Here is an 18,353-nt window from a genome sequence, read left to right on the forward strand (position 1 = left end):
ACTCTTAAGACATTTTGTGACTTGTAATATAAAAATCTTGAAGGTTAAGATCAGTTATTGTGAAGTGGTATGAACATACTGATTTATTATTCATGTTCTTTAAAGGCCACTGTAGCTAAAATGCAAGTTGATTTAAATATGAAAAGGTACCTTTATAATATCCAGTAAAACTTTTCATACTATGACAGATTAAATTTACATAGCTTTATTTACTTGTTGATTAATACTATAGTAGCCCATTTTATTACTCAACTTTTAAGTTTTACGGTTTGATATGATTGGGTTTGAGGAGAAACTAGATAGTGTGATACTTATTCCTGCAATAATAATATTACTACTACTAATAATAACACTATATTGTTGTTTGTTATTAATTTTTTTTCTGCTTATAGATGTCTAAGCCATAGTACAGAATCCAGCAACTATAGATTAATCGCTTTAGTAATATGGAGGACATTAGCCGGAATACTCTGGTGTCTAAGAGAAAATTAATGTATATTAAAATAATTATATTGTGCTAGCAGCATAAATAAGATAAAGGAAATAATTAGTGCAGAGTTTCCTCATTATCTTGCCACAGATCCCCTCATTTACCATGTATGCCATATTTTACACAGACTTCTTCTACCTGTTGTGTGTGTTTTTATCTTTTCCATTAACGTGGAAGCTAAGGTTTTTTTTTTAATGGACCATGCAGTGAGCCTTTGTGTGCTGCTTGCTTTGACTGATTAATCAATAGATTTATTATTTAATAACATTGGTAAGTCTGCTCTGCCTCTGTAATGGAGGTACATTTAATTTCATGTATTTGATGTTTGAAACAAAACATTCACAGGCTGCAAACACTAATCGGTCCACACTGTTCTTCTGGTCAGAAGTAGTGAAATATTAATTATTTAGGACTGCTCTAAGTGCCTATTAAGCCAGAGGCGATGCAGAGTAATAGAGAACATAACAGGGCCACTTTGAGGGGCATTAAAAAGCCATTTTTGTAATGCTAACTGGGTGTTTTTGGATAGGTAATAGGATGTGAAGAGATCTCACCTTGTGTCCCAAGAGGTGGATCATTTTTCTAAGCTTTTTGTACCATCTCCGCTGACCTCCCCTCCTCTCCTTGTGTTATGCAAACTGCATCCCAGGAAACTGAGCTGCTACTACACATCTCCATTTACCCATAAACCCCTGGAGACCTTAGGACACATGTATTAAAGTCTGTAATTTATGCATAGTGATCTCCTCATTCCTATTTACCAAACAGAGAACTGTGAACTTGCAAAAGTTAAGTAGAAAAAATAATGAGAAGTAACTATGTGTAATGGCCATCCTAGTGACACAAAAATCATAATTTCTGAGGTAAATTAGGCAAATGAGGACATGAGTCCAGTCAGGAACTACCCGTTAGAAGCGCTGGCTTTGCCAAATCTGACATTGACAAAATTCTTGTAAAAATGACTTATTTCATATATTGGGCAAACCCAAGTCAAATTTTTTTTTTCTTTTTTTAAAAACCTCACTGAGCACAGAGAGAATTTCAGATGGCATTGTGGCATTTCACAGTACTTTGACATCTTCACTGCTTTGGTCAATAACAAAACAAAAGGTATAGGTCAAACCTAAATAGACGGCCATTTCTTTGCATGATGAACATCTACTTGTATTGGTTTATGGCTCAAGTAAATGTAAGTGGCGCAGGTGATACTGCTCTTATTAAGAGGATCGTATGCGCCCCCTGCCGTTAAATTCCATTGCTGCTTGTCTGGGAGAAGTTTGGAAGAATGGGAAGCGTGCAGTGTTGGAAGAAATTGCATATGATTGGCTGTGAGCACCTCGTAGATAATATTTTGTCATGTACAGCACTATATGCTGCCCCCCCCCCTTCCCATTGGACTGTTCCCCCCCCCCCCCCCCACCTAACCATTGACCTAAATAAAGCAGGCAAAATAGGGACAAAATAAGCCCCACCTTTGACCAAGACAAACCACATTTTTAAATTCTGAATTTATTGTGGTGTCGAGCAAATAAACTTGGATATGTTATGTATTCCTTCATCTCACAAAGACTTATTTTTTCCATGGCAGAGCTTGTCCCTCCTGGGTCTTTTGTAATACTCCTACCTTTGCGTGTCACTGCTTGTGGCTCATTTAATGTGTAAATAGAAGTCTCCCCCGCTGTACAGAGAACATCAGTGCAGACTGCACGCTGTCACAACACGGAGGCATGGAAGCTTTCTTGGTAACGGATATTTTTCAACACAATCCAAGGCTCCCACAACTACTTTCTCCTATATCTTCGTTGTTTTTTCTTTTTCTCTTTTTGCGGATTTTAAAGTTGACCGATATATGCTTAAATTTCTGTACTTTTATTAAGTGTCCAACAGTTTTGTTAAGCTGTTAATAAAGTATTAAACCATAGAAGGCAGGAAACTAGAAGCAGAGATTAGGCAAGTTGAGTGCTTCTGTAGTGTAAGAAGCAGTTAATAGGTTTTGCTTTTCAATAAAAAGTGCTTTAATGTCAACACACCTGGGCAATGTGCTGGATTGTTTTCTTTCAAATGGTCACAGACCCTGGACACCAGTGAAAGACAAAAGCTTACAAAAAATGACTGTTAATAGAAACTTAATGAAGTTCATAGTGGCCAATCTGGCAAACCAGAACTACTATACTGGAAGTATAAAGTGAAGATGTTGCTCATTAAGAAAGTTATGTGGAAATACATACAAGAAGCCAGAATATTCCACTCCCAGATGAAAACGTATCATATCCTGTAGAATAGAGGACGATAAAGTTGTGCACAAATACAAATGTGAAACTGCAAAAGAAATGTAGAAGGAGCTACAGAAAGTGCATAAAAAAATGAAATGAATGCAGTATTTTTCTCATGTTGGTCGATAAGGCAAGACACAGTAGTATGCCTGCTTCACAGCAAGGATGATGTTCCAGAAAAACGCTTAAGAATATCTTAAGTAAGTATCAAGTTTGTCAGGATACCTAAGATACTATGTGCAGGTAATGGGACTAAATACACGAGTGGTAATACACAGACCATTTTGAAACAGAATTGTGATCCTGACCAGCGTACCATACAACTGAAAGTAAAATGATAGAGGGGCATAGTACGCAGATAATGCCAAATTTCAGCTTGAGTTGGTCCAGTGACGATGCAGTGGGGGCGAGTACCGTACATTTCAAACATACCTGGGTGTAGCAATCATGTCAGCCTGTTACCTGTTAAATCATTTACCCAATAAGGCTAGCAAGAAAACTCCATACAACAATGGCTCAGAAAGCAGCCCAAGCTATGACATATTACAATATTTGGAAGCAATGTCTGTAAGGTACATGCTCCAAAAAGAAAGGTGTGCCAAGCAGGAAACTAGTCCACAGAAAGGAATTCTGAGCCAGAATTTATACCGATTGATTCCTTTTCACGCATATTTCTTGACATTAACAAGTAGTTCAGCTTGAGCAATAAGTTCTGTGAGATACACAGTGACAGGATCTAAGTGACATTGAAATCGAATTAGGCAATCCAGCCATTGAAGATGGAAAGGATGTATTATCACCTATACATTCCGGTAGAAGATTCACAATATAGAACAAGAGCATTCCAACGAACCAGCTATCCTACATGGTTTCAACAGCACTACAAACTGAACCAGAGTCGTAAAAGCAGATGTACGGGCTAATTGTGCACGAGAAGCAGAAGTAGATTAAAGCTGTTGATGAAGAGATGAAATCTCTCTACCAAATCCAGGCCAGGGAACTCTGAACAAAGGTGAAACTGCATATGTTAAGCACTTGTCAGAATTGTGTTTGTAATACTCCATTCATACTGCCTGAAAAACCCGGGTTTTGCCGGGGCAAGCCCAGACGACCCGGGTTTAGGTGCAGTATGGATGGTGCTAGTGAAAAATCCCGGGTCTGAAAATCCGGGGTTTAGGCCCAGGACTTTTGGTGGGGTAATTTCCGTGGTAAGCCTGGAGTATGGATGGTGAGACCCGGATTTTTGAACCATGTAACAATGCAAGGGGTGCAAATTAGTATTCTGTTTTGCACATAAGTTAAATACTGGCTGTTTTTTCATGTAGCACACAAATACTTGATAGCTTATTTGTACACTGAAATTTAAAGTTGATATTTGTGTGCTACATGAAAAAACAGTCAGTATTTAACTTATGTGCAAAACAGAATACTAATTTGCACCCCTTGCATTGTTACATGGTTTTGTCCAGGATACTTAAATAAGAAGTTTCTAAAGTTAAGATCCTTAATTAATCAGACCCAAGATTACTACTTCAGAACTTATAAAGTACGAGAGATTCTTTATAGCAGTGGTTGGAAATAGATGTCCACGGTCCCCATACTGCCGTCACAGAGGTGACATACGACCTACTGCGACAGGGTTTCACCCCCCCCCAATGTTTGATTATTTAAAAAATAAAAGAAATTATGAACCGCATGGTAAATGTTTATCTAGTACCCCTTAAGTATCTTTTTCTGATTAGTATTTTATATTGAATCTGAGGTACCCCTTGTGGTACACATACACAACTTAAGAACCTAGACTATTGACCATATATATTGTGCTTTATTCATCCTCTTCCTAGTTGTTCCCTGTACAGTTGGAGCTTACATTCTAAATTTTATATAATTATTGAATGTTTCCCTGAGCTCTTCTGTCATTATTACCCGTACGTGTCAATATTTGTCCGTATGTCAGTTGTGCAAGGGAAGTATATCTAATGGTTACAGTTTAGCCTGTCTAACAATTGTTGGTAACAAGTGAAAAATAGCATATCCATTACTAAAGGAATTTGCCATGGCAGCAAACAGGGAGGTCTCTGGACATGAGACTGAGACATGATACCAACGTTATTTGACTCGTAAATGTCGTTTCACACCCTGCTCTGAAAGTGTGTGGACAACCTTTAGGCTCAGACTGGTGTGGTGTTATACCCCGAATGGGACAGCCTGTTTTGTTGTCATGGCAACCAAATGGTGTCAACCTCCCTGTTGTGACCTTGTATAGTCAGTGCAGCTCCATTTACTGTGTGACAGATTGCCTGCCTTGTACCTTAGCTGGTGTCCAGTACCGTCTGAACACGCATGAGAAAATGAGAGCCATATTTTTTGGTGTTTTTAATTTACCTTTATTGCGTCAATATGTTACCTTTTATTGATGCTGTAAGAATTGATCTTGCATTATTCGTGTCTGTGTAAGAAAGCCTGCAAGAAAGAAACCAACAAAATATTTAGCAATGTGAAGTCATGGTATATTTCTAATTCCCTCTTAATTTTGCAGGCCTGTTAATGCACAAAAATGCACTTTGCAAGATTCCTACTTAGGGGTGGGTCAGTTATGTCATAGCACCTAAAATGAGTGTAGTCTCAAATCCTAGACCATTCCTTAAATGTGGCCATGGCTAATGGAGGTAACATTTTTTTAACAGAGCTGCAGTGGAGTCTCAGATTGCCACACAACAATTTTATTTTACGGTTTTGGTTCATACCTGAAGATCACAGTTTTTGGGTTTGGTGTCCTTGAAACAGGAACACAAATAGCAACAACTGTCATCCAGCCAGGCATGCAATAAGAGTCTTGGCTCTCTTTCACTTGATATCCACTACAGTATCTTTTTCAAAGGATACGTTCATCTTAAAATAATATATGTAAGAAAGCCAATGTGCACTCAAGAAGTGTGTGTGTGTGTGTGTGTGTGTGTGTGTGTGTGTGTGTGTGTGGTGTTTTATTGTTCTGATCCTAGAAATACTTTTATTGGAACTCCTGTGATTTGCAGTAGAAATTTTCTGGCCTTTATATCTTTTCAAAGTGCGGTTTTATTGGGGGAAGGGCAACTTGCAGTGATAATCCCTGTATTACACTTGATCATGATCATGATTAAAAAAAACAAAAACAAAAAAAACTTCAATTCATTCATCACCATCAAGGTGCCCACAACATGGTTGCATCAGTAAGTGTTTGAATACTGAGAGCTGACACATGCAGAGAAGACAACACACATTGGAATTTGATGTGAGAGAGGTTGACTCAGAAGATACCATGGCGCCATATCAGTGTCTACTCAGAGACCAAACTAACCAATATTGTTCCACAGGTGGTCAAGTATCACTGTATCTTCGAAATTAAAACTCATAGGTATGTTTCATGGAAGACATTTGTTTGGAACTGTTATAATCCTTCACACTTGGGAATGTTGTATATTCTTGCAGGCTCATATTTTAGGATACACCTTGTCACTCTTGCTATTTGTTGAACTTTGGCAGGCAGTGTGCTCACAAAGCCACCTAGTCTCCTGCTCCATTGAGTTCACACTATCTTAATCATAGGGATCATTACCAGGAAACCACCTGCTTCCATCACTACTTCCTCAGGTTCTACAGGTACTGGCTCTATTATCTTCAATACTTGGTAGTTTGAGCTTAAGAGCTGCCATCTAGTCAATCCTGAGTTAGGTTGTTGGCAAATGCCCATCATCATCATTTATTTATATAGCGCCAACATATTCCGTAGCGCTTTACAATTGGGGACAAACATAGTAAACTAATAAACAAACTGGGTAAAACAGACAAAGAGGTGAGAAGGCCCTGCTCGCAAGCTTACAATCTATTGGACAATGGGAGTTTGACACAGGAGGTTAAGTCTACATTAGCAGTCGGCCCAGCCAGACTGCAAAGATAAAAGTGGCTCATAAGCTAAATGATCTTGTCACTCAACAATGTTGGTCAAGGGGTAGTTGAATAACGGGTGGTAATAGGGTAATGTAGTGAGGTTAAGAGGGTGGTTGAGGAATATTATAAGCTTGTCTGAAGAGGTAGGTTTTCAGAGAATGCTTGAAAGCTTGTAGACTAGAGGAAAGTCTTATTGTGCGAGGGAGAGAATTCCATAGAGTGAGTGCAGCCCGGAAAAAGTCCTGTAACCGGGAATGGGAGGATATAGAGGATATAGAGTTGCCGAGTTGGGAGATATTTTGAGACAAGAGAGGAGATGTATGTTGGTGCAGCTTTGTTGATGCCCTTGATAGTCTACAGTCTAAACTTTCTGCTGCAGATGGCTGAAAGATATCTTTATATATTTTATTATTTTATTTTTTTAGGCATCCGTTCCTTTACTCTAGTTCATTATGTCCAATTTCTACTCCTAAAATGTCATCTCATGTTTACCCACGTTAATGATTAGCATCATTACCCAAATGAACTGCATAAGAACCAGCGTACCCCAGAGCTAATCACAGGTAACACAATGAACATAGTTTCTCTCTCTGTCGGGTTAGTGTAACCTTTTATCAGATCAGTAATTTTGTTTGTAACACTTTAATGAAGAATTTTGTTATGTATAAACGTATTTATCCTACATTTAACAGGCAAATCACATTTTCTTCTGTATGGAGCAGTTAGAACAGCGGTAGGTTCATTGTCCTCTTTGTCTGAGCTGCCTTTTGCTTAATTGTAGCTTGTAGCTGCTTGGATTGAAAAGATTATTAGTAGCAATTTTCTGCCTTAACTAAGCTCTTAGCACATAACAAACCTATACTTTTTTGTCAGATGAAATTAACTGAAATTCTACACCTTTTTTTAGTTTGGTTGTTGCTTGCATATTGGGAAATTGCAACACATTTTCTTGTTGTATTTTTGTAAAATTCAATATTAGGTTTTCAACACTAAAAAGATGTTCTTGCCTGAACTACAATCATAAATAAAAACAAATGGTGAAGTATGGGTGAACGTCAGCATTTTAGCTGTCTGTGGGTCAACTGCATCTCCAATGATGATTGCTGGGGAATATTGTTATTATGCTTTGTGCATTCTCTTAGTTTGCTCTTTTGTGTCCTTCAGACACTACCTGGCGTTCTATGTCAATGGGATTTCAATACTTGATTCATAATCTCTACCGTGAGAAGAGAGATTACTCATACTTGCCAACTCTCCCGGAATGTCCGGGAGACTCCCGAAATTCGGGTTGGTTTCACGGACTCCTCTGAGAGCTGACAAATCTCCCGCAATTGCGGGGCTAAAATGCTGCGATTCGCGGTGAATCGCGTCATTTTGACCCCGCCCCCCGCAACAAAACGGCATATGTGACGCAGGGGCAGGGCCATAATGACGCGATTCACCGTGCCCGTCCCCTCCCGCCCTCTAGACACGCCCCTCTCCCGGATACTACTTGCCATAGGTAGGCAAGTATGAGATTACTGGGGAGGCAAAGACTCTTCTACAGTGTACTTTACCTCTAGACTGCAAGCTCCCACGGTCACATCCTTCATCTACCTTATATGTACTTCCTTATATGTTCTGTTTTTATGTGCAGTTTTGTATGATTTGTAATGGATTGTCTAGCGCTGAATGCAAACAATGGTATTACACTAGACTTCCACTTCAACTGTTAAAGTTCCCCCCCCCCATACACAAAAAAAAGTATAATTAAAAGTGTTTACATTTTCTCTAGTAAATGTTCCCTACATTGCCATGGAATTTCTTGCTGTCATTTTTTATCTATATGCAGTATTTGTGTCATTGGTATGTATTTAAGCCAGACATGATGCAAGGATATGTATAAACTCCTGTAAATAATTTCATCCTGTATAAGCAGTAATTCTGATATCTCTTATAATTGGTCAGTTCTGATGTCATCACTTAAGTGTTCGTTAGTAAAACTTGTGTAATATAGGAAATAATGATCCCTCCATTGTGGATATTCTAAGTCACCTTGGATTTTGTGTCCTATATTATCATCATCATCATTTATTTATATATCACCACTGATTCTGCAGCGCTGTACAGAGAACTCGCTCACATCAGTCCCTGCCCCATTGGAGCTTACAGGAATGTCACCCTGCCTGCGCCCTTAATGGTTTTATATTATGACAGAGCTCCCGGGTGACGTCTGTTACACACATAATTTAGGTTTGGTCATACCAGTGTGTGAGTTATAGCACCAGAGAACCCGATATGTTTTATTTAACACCCTCCTGCCTTTACTCCCCTGGCAGTTTATTGATTTAGTCACAAGCCCTGCTATAGAAACTGTGTTTCCACAAACAGGCTCGTTGCCTTTTTAGCCGTGAGAATGCCCTCACACAGCGTCAGATGTCAGCTGCAGGGATATAATAACAACCGCGCACTCTCCTAACCAGGATGCTGCTATTTTACTACTGAATGCCATAACATGTATTAAAGAACTCCGCCTGCAGACCAGTGTCTTTATATGGTGACGGAAACTCCTTAATGACTTCTGGGTTGACATGATCTCAGTGAACACACCGCACCGTTAATCGGCAAGAGTAAATTTTGTCCATTTGCCTCCTGGGATTTCACTTGTGGACTGTGGTGTTATAACATAATTCTAATGCAGTAACATCTAAGGATATGCAGCACAAGCTGGCTGTATGGTCATACAGACCTGACCTCATAGGAGCTTAACATGATGCAAAGAGCAATGATTTTCTGTAAACCATAAAACCAGTCTAGTGTAGACTAATGACTGCTAATATCCGATTCCAGATCCCTTATCCTGCATTAAATGGCCTATGCTAGTGGAAATATATTCGATCCTAGCTTAATGCATTTATTTCCACTTTGTTTTTGTTTGTATTTTTTTTTTTGTAGTGGTTATAAGATCCCATAGATCAATGCTAAAGTGTTACATATTCCTGTGCGTTTTAAAGTGTACTTGGAGATCCCACATTTTTTCTTTATCCACATCTTCAGCAATGATCTATATTAAAATATCTGTTAGAATTTGGACAATTTGTTGTATCGCAAGTGTCGATCGCCACAATAAACCAATGAGAAATGTAATGTATGTACTGTACACATTTTAAAATATCCATTTTCACAGGTGTCAATATTATTATTGTAACGTTTTTGCTTAACTTTTTAAACCATGGGGACACAAAAAGATTAAGGGAGATGTAGCACCTAATATCTCTGAAAACGTATTGGAATATTGTTTTAATATGAACAACTCACCACATGTGTATCCCCTTCCTCTTTTATAGACCACCAGAAGTTGGAGCGTGAGGCTCGGATTTGCCGGCTTCTAAAGCATCCCAATATCGGTAAGTTTCACAGTTCTTCTTGCTTTTGTTTCCAACAGTCTCATTGGGGTCAACAAACCATAGCTAATGTGTTAAGGGTGATGAGTGGGAGCCGCTGGATGACAAATCTGTGGCGTCTAATACAGGACTGATGTTCTCATTAATGGAATGTTATCCATCGGCTGCTCTATTGATTTGCCAGCTTGGAAGACAGCCAGATCATTTCTTTAAAGAAAAAAAAAAAGATTTTAATTAAATGCATAGGGTAGTAAAAAGCACTGTTTTATGATTGGAAACAGAGATCCTCATTATAAGGGAGAGAATGCAAATTGAGACACACGTGTGTAAGTATACTGTGTGTGTCTCCCATATAAAACCATAATTTTTAAAGAAGGGAAAAAATGTGTGTGTGTATGTATATGTATGTGTGTATGCATGTGTATATATATATACACACACACACACACACACACACACACACACACACATTTTATACTGTTTTTATGTAGCCTGGTCACAAGACAGTTAAATGGACAGCTCTTCCTTCATGGCGTTTATAGTGTAAACAGTTCTGTGGTTGTGGTGCATTGCCGTAGTTGCAGCGTTAGATTCCATGTATATTGACAGATGTCTTCTGTTTTGCTTGTAAGCCGGCACCAGCAGCACTTCTGTGCTTATCTGCAGTGTTGGCTGCACACAGGGTAGGAGGAGGTTAGACCTGACACAACTCTAAAGCTTTAAAAGGGGCTGTTTGTTTGTACAATTGGCTATGAAATATGGATAGTCTGGTAGGCACAGAAGGCATGTGGTATGCTAGGTTTGGCATGATCTTTCCCTAGCCTGTCCATGAGGGTGGTAATGTTTGTGGGATAGTAATCCTTTCTGCCAAAATGCTTTATATTGGCTTTCATGTTGATTGCCTGGCTTGTAGACTCAGACGCAAGATGCTGTTACATTATGAGTTTATCTTGCTTAGCATTGGCAACTCTTTCAGAAATGCTTTTAATCCCTTCAGGGACGATGCATGGCTGGTCCCACAGCAAGAGGGGGTGCTCGGAGATCCATTTACTTGACACACTGAGGGTTTATGGGTCAGGGCAGAGAGATGAGTGATGCAGTTTGTAAAACTATTTACAATGGCTACAGAGAACACCTTGGCATCGCTTCGTATGATATTAGGCAGCATAACGTCCATTTGGAGCTATAAAGGGGGAAACTATGCAATATATAAGGCTGTTTGGCTGAAAGTATCTTGAGCATGTTTTTTCATTTACAACCAGATGTGTGTAATTTAAAATTGTTTTTCTATATATGCATTGGATATCTGCAGAAGGCTTCCATTTTACATTTAGCTGTTGTTTATTTTTCTCTAGTCTGACTAGGTGGAGGATCCCGTGTTAGCACGCCCACCCACCATCCCCACTATAGACAAGCGCTTTAGTATATCCATAATCTAACTTCCATATTGCATTGTTGTTGTCTTCTCTTGTCCTTTTTGTCCTGAACTCTCACATCTGGCCATTGGAACTGAGGTAGTTGAATGCTTGCTGGACAACTCCTCTATCTGTTTACAAGCTGTTACTGTTCAACATTATATATATATTCAGCTGCTGGTAGCTTTGTATTGGTTGCTGGGTGTTACGAGGCGAAAAACAGCTGTCAGTTAATTGTTAAAATGTACCTGTCCCCTGCTCAGATTGCAGGAGACGATGTTGTGAAGACATTGAAGCAAGAGGCACATTGTGCCTCATGCCTCAGTAATGCCACTAGTTCCTAGTGATTGATAGCCTTCACCCTTATGATCCTGGTGACTTGGATTACCCTCTGGTTTCTTGTTAGAATGTTTTACTAGTAGGCTAAGACTTATTTAAGGGTCATCATTCACATTATGGGCCTGATTCGTTAAGATGCCTAAAACGAATGTACACTTGGCATTTGCGCATTTGTGTTCAACAAGAAGTGGATGTAAAGATAAGTCTGTTGGTGGATACGGGTCTAGGTCTGCTCTGCTATAACAGACAGTATACTGCAGGATACTTGCAATACATATAAGGGGCACACAAATGAAAAACAATTTGATTCATGTCACCTGCTAATAATATAGTCATTAATGACAAAACATTGAAAAATTAAAATAATTTTGTTGAAAGTGACATTACATTCAATATAAAGTGTTGCATATACTGTAAATTGCTTGTAAAGAAATTGCATGTTTTAAACATTGTAACTTAGTGCATTTTGTTTTTAATAGCTTAATACTACCCACGGTACATGAGTTATACAATCTATTTCTAATACCAGTGAGTTATGTGAAAATACATTATAATCTAGAACCAGCCAGTGACTACTATCATTGCTCCAGCAACCTCCAGTTTATTGCACTGTATGCCAGGTATATGTGGAGCACTTTGATTGGCTCAGACAGCTGTCAAAATGATACCTAGAATTTTTCCCCCCACTCTGCTGTCAAAACAGTCATTATGGATGTCACATTAATACTCTGTGTTTAATTCACATTCCATAGTTATTAATGTCATTGTTTGAAACGCTTCTTTCTCCCTGTTTCAGTTAACAGAATGTCCTCGCCAGCCACACATTTAACATTTATTTAGTTGTAGGATTGTTATCTAACTATGTTGCTTTGTAGATTGTTTAAGGTCTTGTACCATCCAACTTCTAAAAATAGAACCATCACATTTGCAAGGCACATACATAATTTCTTAATTTATTGCAGACAAAAGTTCAGTCTATGGGGTAGATTCAATTCCCTGCGGCGTTCTAAAGACCGCGGCCCGCGCACTTTTACTGTCACTACTGCAGTAGCTGCACATTGTTACTGTTACTGCAGTAATTTCTCCGCAGATTTTTGCTCACAGCTCCCTGAGACGTGTGCAAAAATCCACATTGAAATTACTGTAGTAACGGTAACATTGCAGCTATTACAGTAGTAACGGTAATAGAATCTACCCATGTCAATATTCTAGGCTTCCCTTTCCTCATGCTTCCACTGACTGCACAGTCTACTGGTTATCACCTGGATCTGGCAGCCAGAGAATTATGGGTGAACTTACAGGTTGAAGATCATTGTGTTGTGCTTTCAAGTAACTTTTAAATGCTATGGGAGCCTCATACGATGTCCCATAGAGTTATGAGCAAAAATGAGCCGATTCAGTTTCTAGTGATGGTGCTGCCAGAGATCATTGCGATGTCAGACTGCGCACACTACCAGTTGCTATGGTAGTGGTACCTCCGCTTATTTTCACTTGCACCTCTGAGGCCAGACATGACCGCGGACTGTTCCAGAGGCACTTTGCCGCACATCACTAAGAACTGAATTCTCCTGCATGGGGTGCAAACAGCTATAAGGGAGGATTTTAGGCCAAATGTCGCTGCAGAGTCTCATTGTGCGAGGCTCCTGCTGCTCTTCAAAATAATTGAATCTCCCCCATGTTGTTGCTCATTTTTCCTTTGGGCTTTTGTATCAAGCTGCTATTAATGATTTAAAGTTTGTGCAGTGTCATGCAATTACCATGGCAACAACAGTCCCATGTTCATAGCATAAAACTCCACCCACACTCCCTCTGCCGTGTGTCAATCAAAGAACCTCATGTCTGGCTCTGGAGATGGACAGCCATATAAATCTCCCCTCACAGTGATTTTGCAAAGGGAGCACTAAATTATATATGAACCTCCTAGGTAAATGCTGTCAACTTTACATTGGGTGTATAAAGCTTGCTGTTTAAAAAAAATAAAAATAAAAAAAAAAATCTATGGGATTGCACCTTTTAAACATATTTTTTCTACTGAGAATGACATCTGATTTGTTAAGATTATTACACGTGTTAAAGGATATGACTGTGTGGCACTGTTGGTGGATTTATAGGCTTTGTGTGATAATTAATATTTTCTGTCTCCAGCGTGCCAACAACTATGGTGTGGCAGATATAATTCAATTACCTCACATGTGCCAGACAGCATACAAGATATTTAGTTACACTAATAAAAAAATAAATAAAGCAGTTTTGAAAGCTTTATATATAAATGCTGAGGATAAATATGATGGTAGATAAATCTAAAAAGTTTAAAAGTAACAAAAAAAAATTCTATATATATGTGTGTGTGTATGTGTGTGTGTATATATGTATGTGTGTGTGTGTATATATATATATATATATATGTATATATATGTGTATATATATATATATATATATATATATATATATATATATATATATATATATATAATCTGCAGATGAGCATATTGTTATTTTGTAGCTGCAGTTTTGTCTTTTAGTGAGCACAGAGAGGAGAAACTGAGTGGGAGGATACACGTACAATATCAGATCACACCATACATTTTCGTTAGTCCCAGTTGCTGTGGGAGGACAAGGTGCTTTGATACAGCAAAGGGGCTTTGTTATTGCGGGTTCATTACAAAGCAGAATATATAACATCGGCCATAGCAGTAGTTGCTAGCTTTCAACCAATTGTATAGTAGTAGATTTTCCAGAGAGTTAGCTGGGGATCAGAGAATAGTATAGGAAGTCAGCAAGCTCTGAAAGATTATCCATTCCAGCGTCCACACCAGATGCTGAGCCAATGGTTTATCAGTTAATTATTTTAGCCTTGAATATAAGCATGTATACACTGTGTACCCTAACGTGACAGGCACACAGAGGAGTAAGAGCGCAGCTTCATGGTGCTCAACTGTAGAAGGCTCCTTAGTCATAGCCAGGTGTACCCAGTCACCCCTGCTGGTAGGTGATATTTTGGACTGCAGTTGTTAAGTGGGTAAATGGCCCAGTAATATCACTGTCTCTAGATCAGCAAGACCGTACAGACATTCTTAAGTATTTGTGGCGCTGCATTTACTACTCGCTAACTTCTCTTTTTCAATATATGTTTGAGCCCTCTGAGTAAAACAGAGGTGCATATATATGGAGAAAAACTCCATCTGGGGAAGAAATAGTCACACACAAATCCCAGTAGGAGCTAAGCTAGATTTGAGGAAGGGGCAAGCTAGCGGGATCTAGGCACACCTGACCATACCCTGTGCACTGGGTATAGACCCAGAGTCACTCTCCTTCATTACAGTAGGACAGATTATTACTGAAAGAGCGACTGTAAAATATGACACAAACCATTTCATTGTTTGCATATGTTAATACAATAAAGTAACCGTTTTCGATCTCCAAAATTAATAAAAATCCATTTAATCAGTCGATTTTAGTGTGTGAATTTGTCAATTATATATCTAAAAGTTCACGTCCCTTACTGACTTTTAAAGGGCACCTGTCACCTACACACAGATGCAGCCATTTTGTGTGCAGAGTCAATGCTCATACAAATGTAGCCTGTTAATTGACGAAGAGCCAATGCCCCATGAATATTAATCATGCACTGTGAAATTTATTCAGGCTTCGTGATTATTGATCATGAAGTGCTTCAGTAATGTCGTTGTTCTCTGGGCAATGTTTTCTGTTTAATATCTGTTAAGCTAGTGCAACTCCTGCACCCAGTGCAGTGATTCACTGCTGTCGCCACTCACTAGTGAACTAAGATCTTGCATTCTCACAAATGTTGCTTCAATGCATGAAAGGGCTGCCTCTACTATACTATATGTAGGTGACAGTTCATTTTTAAACATGTTTATTTCCTATGTTATAGAGATGATTATGATAGTCTTGCAAAACAAGTATTATCATCATCAGCAATTTTTATAGCACCATTAATTCCACAGCGCTGTACAGAGAACTCATTCACATCAGTCCCTCTCCCATTGGAGCTTACAGTCTAAATTCCCTAACATATACAGAGAGAGACTCTGGTCAGTTTTGATAGCAACCAATTAACCTACCAGTATGTTTTTGGAGTGTGGGAGGAAACTGGAGCACCTGGAGGAAACCCACGCAAACACGGGGAGAACATACAAACTCCACACAGATAAGGCCATGGTCGGGAATCAAACTCATGACCCCAGTGCTGTGAGGCAGAAGTGCTAACCACTAAGCTCTTGGATGTCCTCACGTTTTCTCAAAATTAACATTGCTAAAACCGAACTCATTGTTTTCCCTCCGTCTAAATCCTCATCCCATCTGGATCTCTCCATTACTGTTAACAACTCCACCATCTCCTCTGTTCCCTAACTCTGCTGCCTGGGCGTCACTATTGACTCCTCCCTCTCTTTTGCCCCCCACATTCAATCCCTTGCCCAATCCTGTCGCTTCCAACTTCGTAATATTGCCCGCATCCGGGCCCTTCCTTTCTCATGAAGCAACCAAAACCATTGTCCACGCGCTTATCATCTCCCGGCTGGACTACTGCAACCTTCTCCTCACTGGCCTCCCCCCCCCTTCGTTCTATACTCAATGCAGCTGCGAGGCTCATCTTCCTTTCCCGCCGCTCCTCTTCTGCCTCACCTCTCTGCCTTGCCCTTCACTGGCTCCCCTTCCCCTACCGTATCCTTTTCAAACTTCTTACCCTCATCTACAAGGCCCTCTCCCACTCTACTGCCCCCTATATCTCCAATCTCCTCTCCATCCACACTCCCGCCCGGTCCCTGCGTTCGGCCAATGACCGTCGCCTCTCGTCCACTCTGATTACCTCATCCCACTCCAGAATTCAAGACTTCTCCCGAACTGGCCCCCTGCATTGGAATGACCTCCCACGCTCCATCCATTTGTCCCCTAACTTGTGCTCCTTCAAACAGGCACTCAAAACCCATCTCTTTCTTAAAGCCTACCAGCCTTCCACCTAACCCTCTCTCCATGCTCGATCTCATCTCCTGGCTTCTCCTCAGAGGAGGGGAGCAAGTGCACACCTCTACAGACTCCCTTTGTGCCGGCTGTCTGTTTCCCCTCCCTTTAGGATGTAATCTCTTATGAGCAGGGCCCTTCTCCCTCCTGTCTCTCTACCTTCTCTTCTGCTCCAACTCCATTATATTTGCTTTGCCTGGAGTCTTTGAAGTCTTGGTATTACTCGTTTATTGTTCTGTACTGTTATTCCCTGTACTGTCCATTGTTTGTACTGTGTTCGGTGCTGCGGAAACCTTGTGGCGCCTTATAAATAATAATAATAATAAGCCACCGTGCTGCCAAATTTGACACGATCAGCACTCGCCTGCGTGACGTGTGTGTGGCAAAGGGTTAATCAAAAACAACCAACTGGTCTGTCTGAAATTATTAAATCATTCCCTCTATGCCACACACAAGCTTTGCTTTACCAATTATGCCACGACCAAGGTGTTTGAAGAGGTGACACTCCTATTTAGGGAAGCTTTAGGTTCTCCCTTAAAACTATTCTATCACAACTTACTTTAAATCAGAGTTAACATAAACTACAATGTGCTCCCTTGTTTCAACTATGTAGCGTTTTGACAAAACTGTTGCGTGAATTTGTAAGAACAGAGACTTGAACTTATTGAATACTAAACTGAGGACATCAGAGCTCACCGTTTATTTAGCTGCTATTTACAGATTATATACATATATTAGCATCACTTGTGTATTATACATATATTAACATCACCTGTGCATTATAACACATAACTGCAAATCCTCAGAGCAGTGCTTAAGAAGTTGACTCTTGTTATGAAACACAGTAGTTTATTTCCAATTATGGGACTGTTTCTCTGTGGAATTTAAAAGAAGCAAAGTATCATTTGCTTGTAATTGATTCTCATCCCACACATTATCCTTTAGAGGCTCGAATAGCAATTTGTGATGATAGGGGGAGATTCACATGGGTACAACTTTGGTGTATTGATGTGATATAGAGAACTTCACTTGAAAATCAATCTGTTCGTTCTGTGTGTGGTCTATATTAATTTCCAGCTATTAAAGTGCACCAATATCTAGCTCTTGTTCTTTTAGGTCTTGCTAAAAGAACAAGAGCTTTTAACATTGCAATCTTTGCTTATGGCGTGCAGTGGTTCAAACTCGCAGGCATCCGTAAGTAAAAAGCAGAATAATGCTTGTTTACTTCCAGTTTGAATCTGAAATTAGATCTTTGTCATGTAGGATTTTTAAAAATGGTACCCACCACTAGGAAAGCATGTTTGATCTTTGCTTAGATATTTACCGTATATACTCGTGTATAAGCCGAGTTTTTCAGCATACTTTTGTATGCTGAAAAAGGGCACTCGGCTTATACACGGGTGAACTTACCTGGTGTCCGGTCCCTCGGCTTCAACTTCTGCATATGCGTTCCAACACAGGAAGTTCGGCATTTGGAACGCAAACTTGCGTTTCAAATACCGAACTTCCTGTTGTTGGAACGCATATGCGTTCCACTGCGGGA

The 18,353-nt window shown here is 39.6% G+C and overlaps 1 protein-coding gene across 33 annotated transcripts in view; it reads left to right on the top strand.

Moving 5' to 3' along the window:
* The window catches only part of CAMK2G (calcium/calmodulin dependent protein kinase II gamma), a 182,854-nt gene that overhangs the window by 68,914 nt on the left and 95,587 nt on the right, over positions 1–18,353 (top strand). For all 33 annotated transcript variants that reach the window (XM_075216644.1, XM_075216648.1, XM_075216654.1 and 30 more), the window contains exon 3: positions 10,017–10,076. In XM_075216644.1, the coding sequence (XP_075072745.1) occupies positions 10,017–10,076 (60 nt within the window). The remainder of the gene's footprint in view (positions 1–10,016; positions 10,077–18,353) is intronic.

The sequence above is a fragment of the Mixophyes fleayi genome, chromosome 6, assembly GCF_038048845.1.
Source record: "Mixophyes fleayi isolate aMixFle1 chromosome 6, aMixFle1.hap1, whole genome shotgun sequence".
Lineage (NCBI taxonomy): Eukaryota > Metazoa > Chordata > Amphibia > Anura > Limnodynastidae > Mixophyes > Mixophyes fleayi.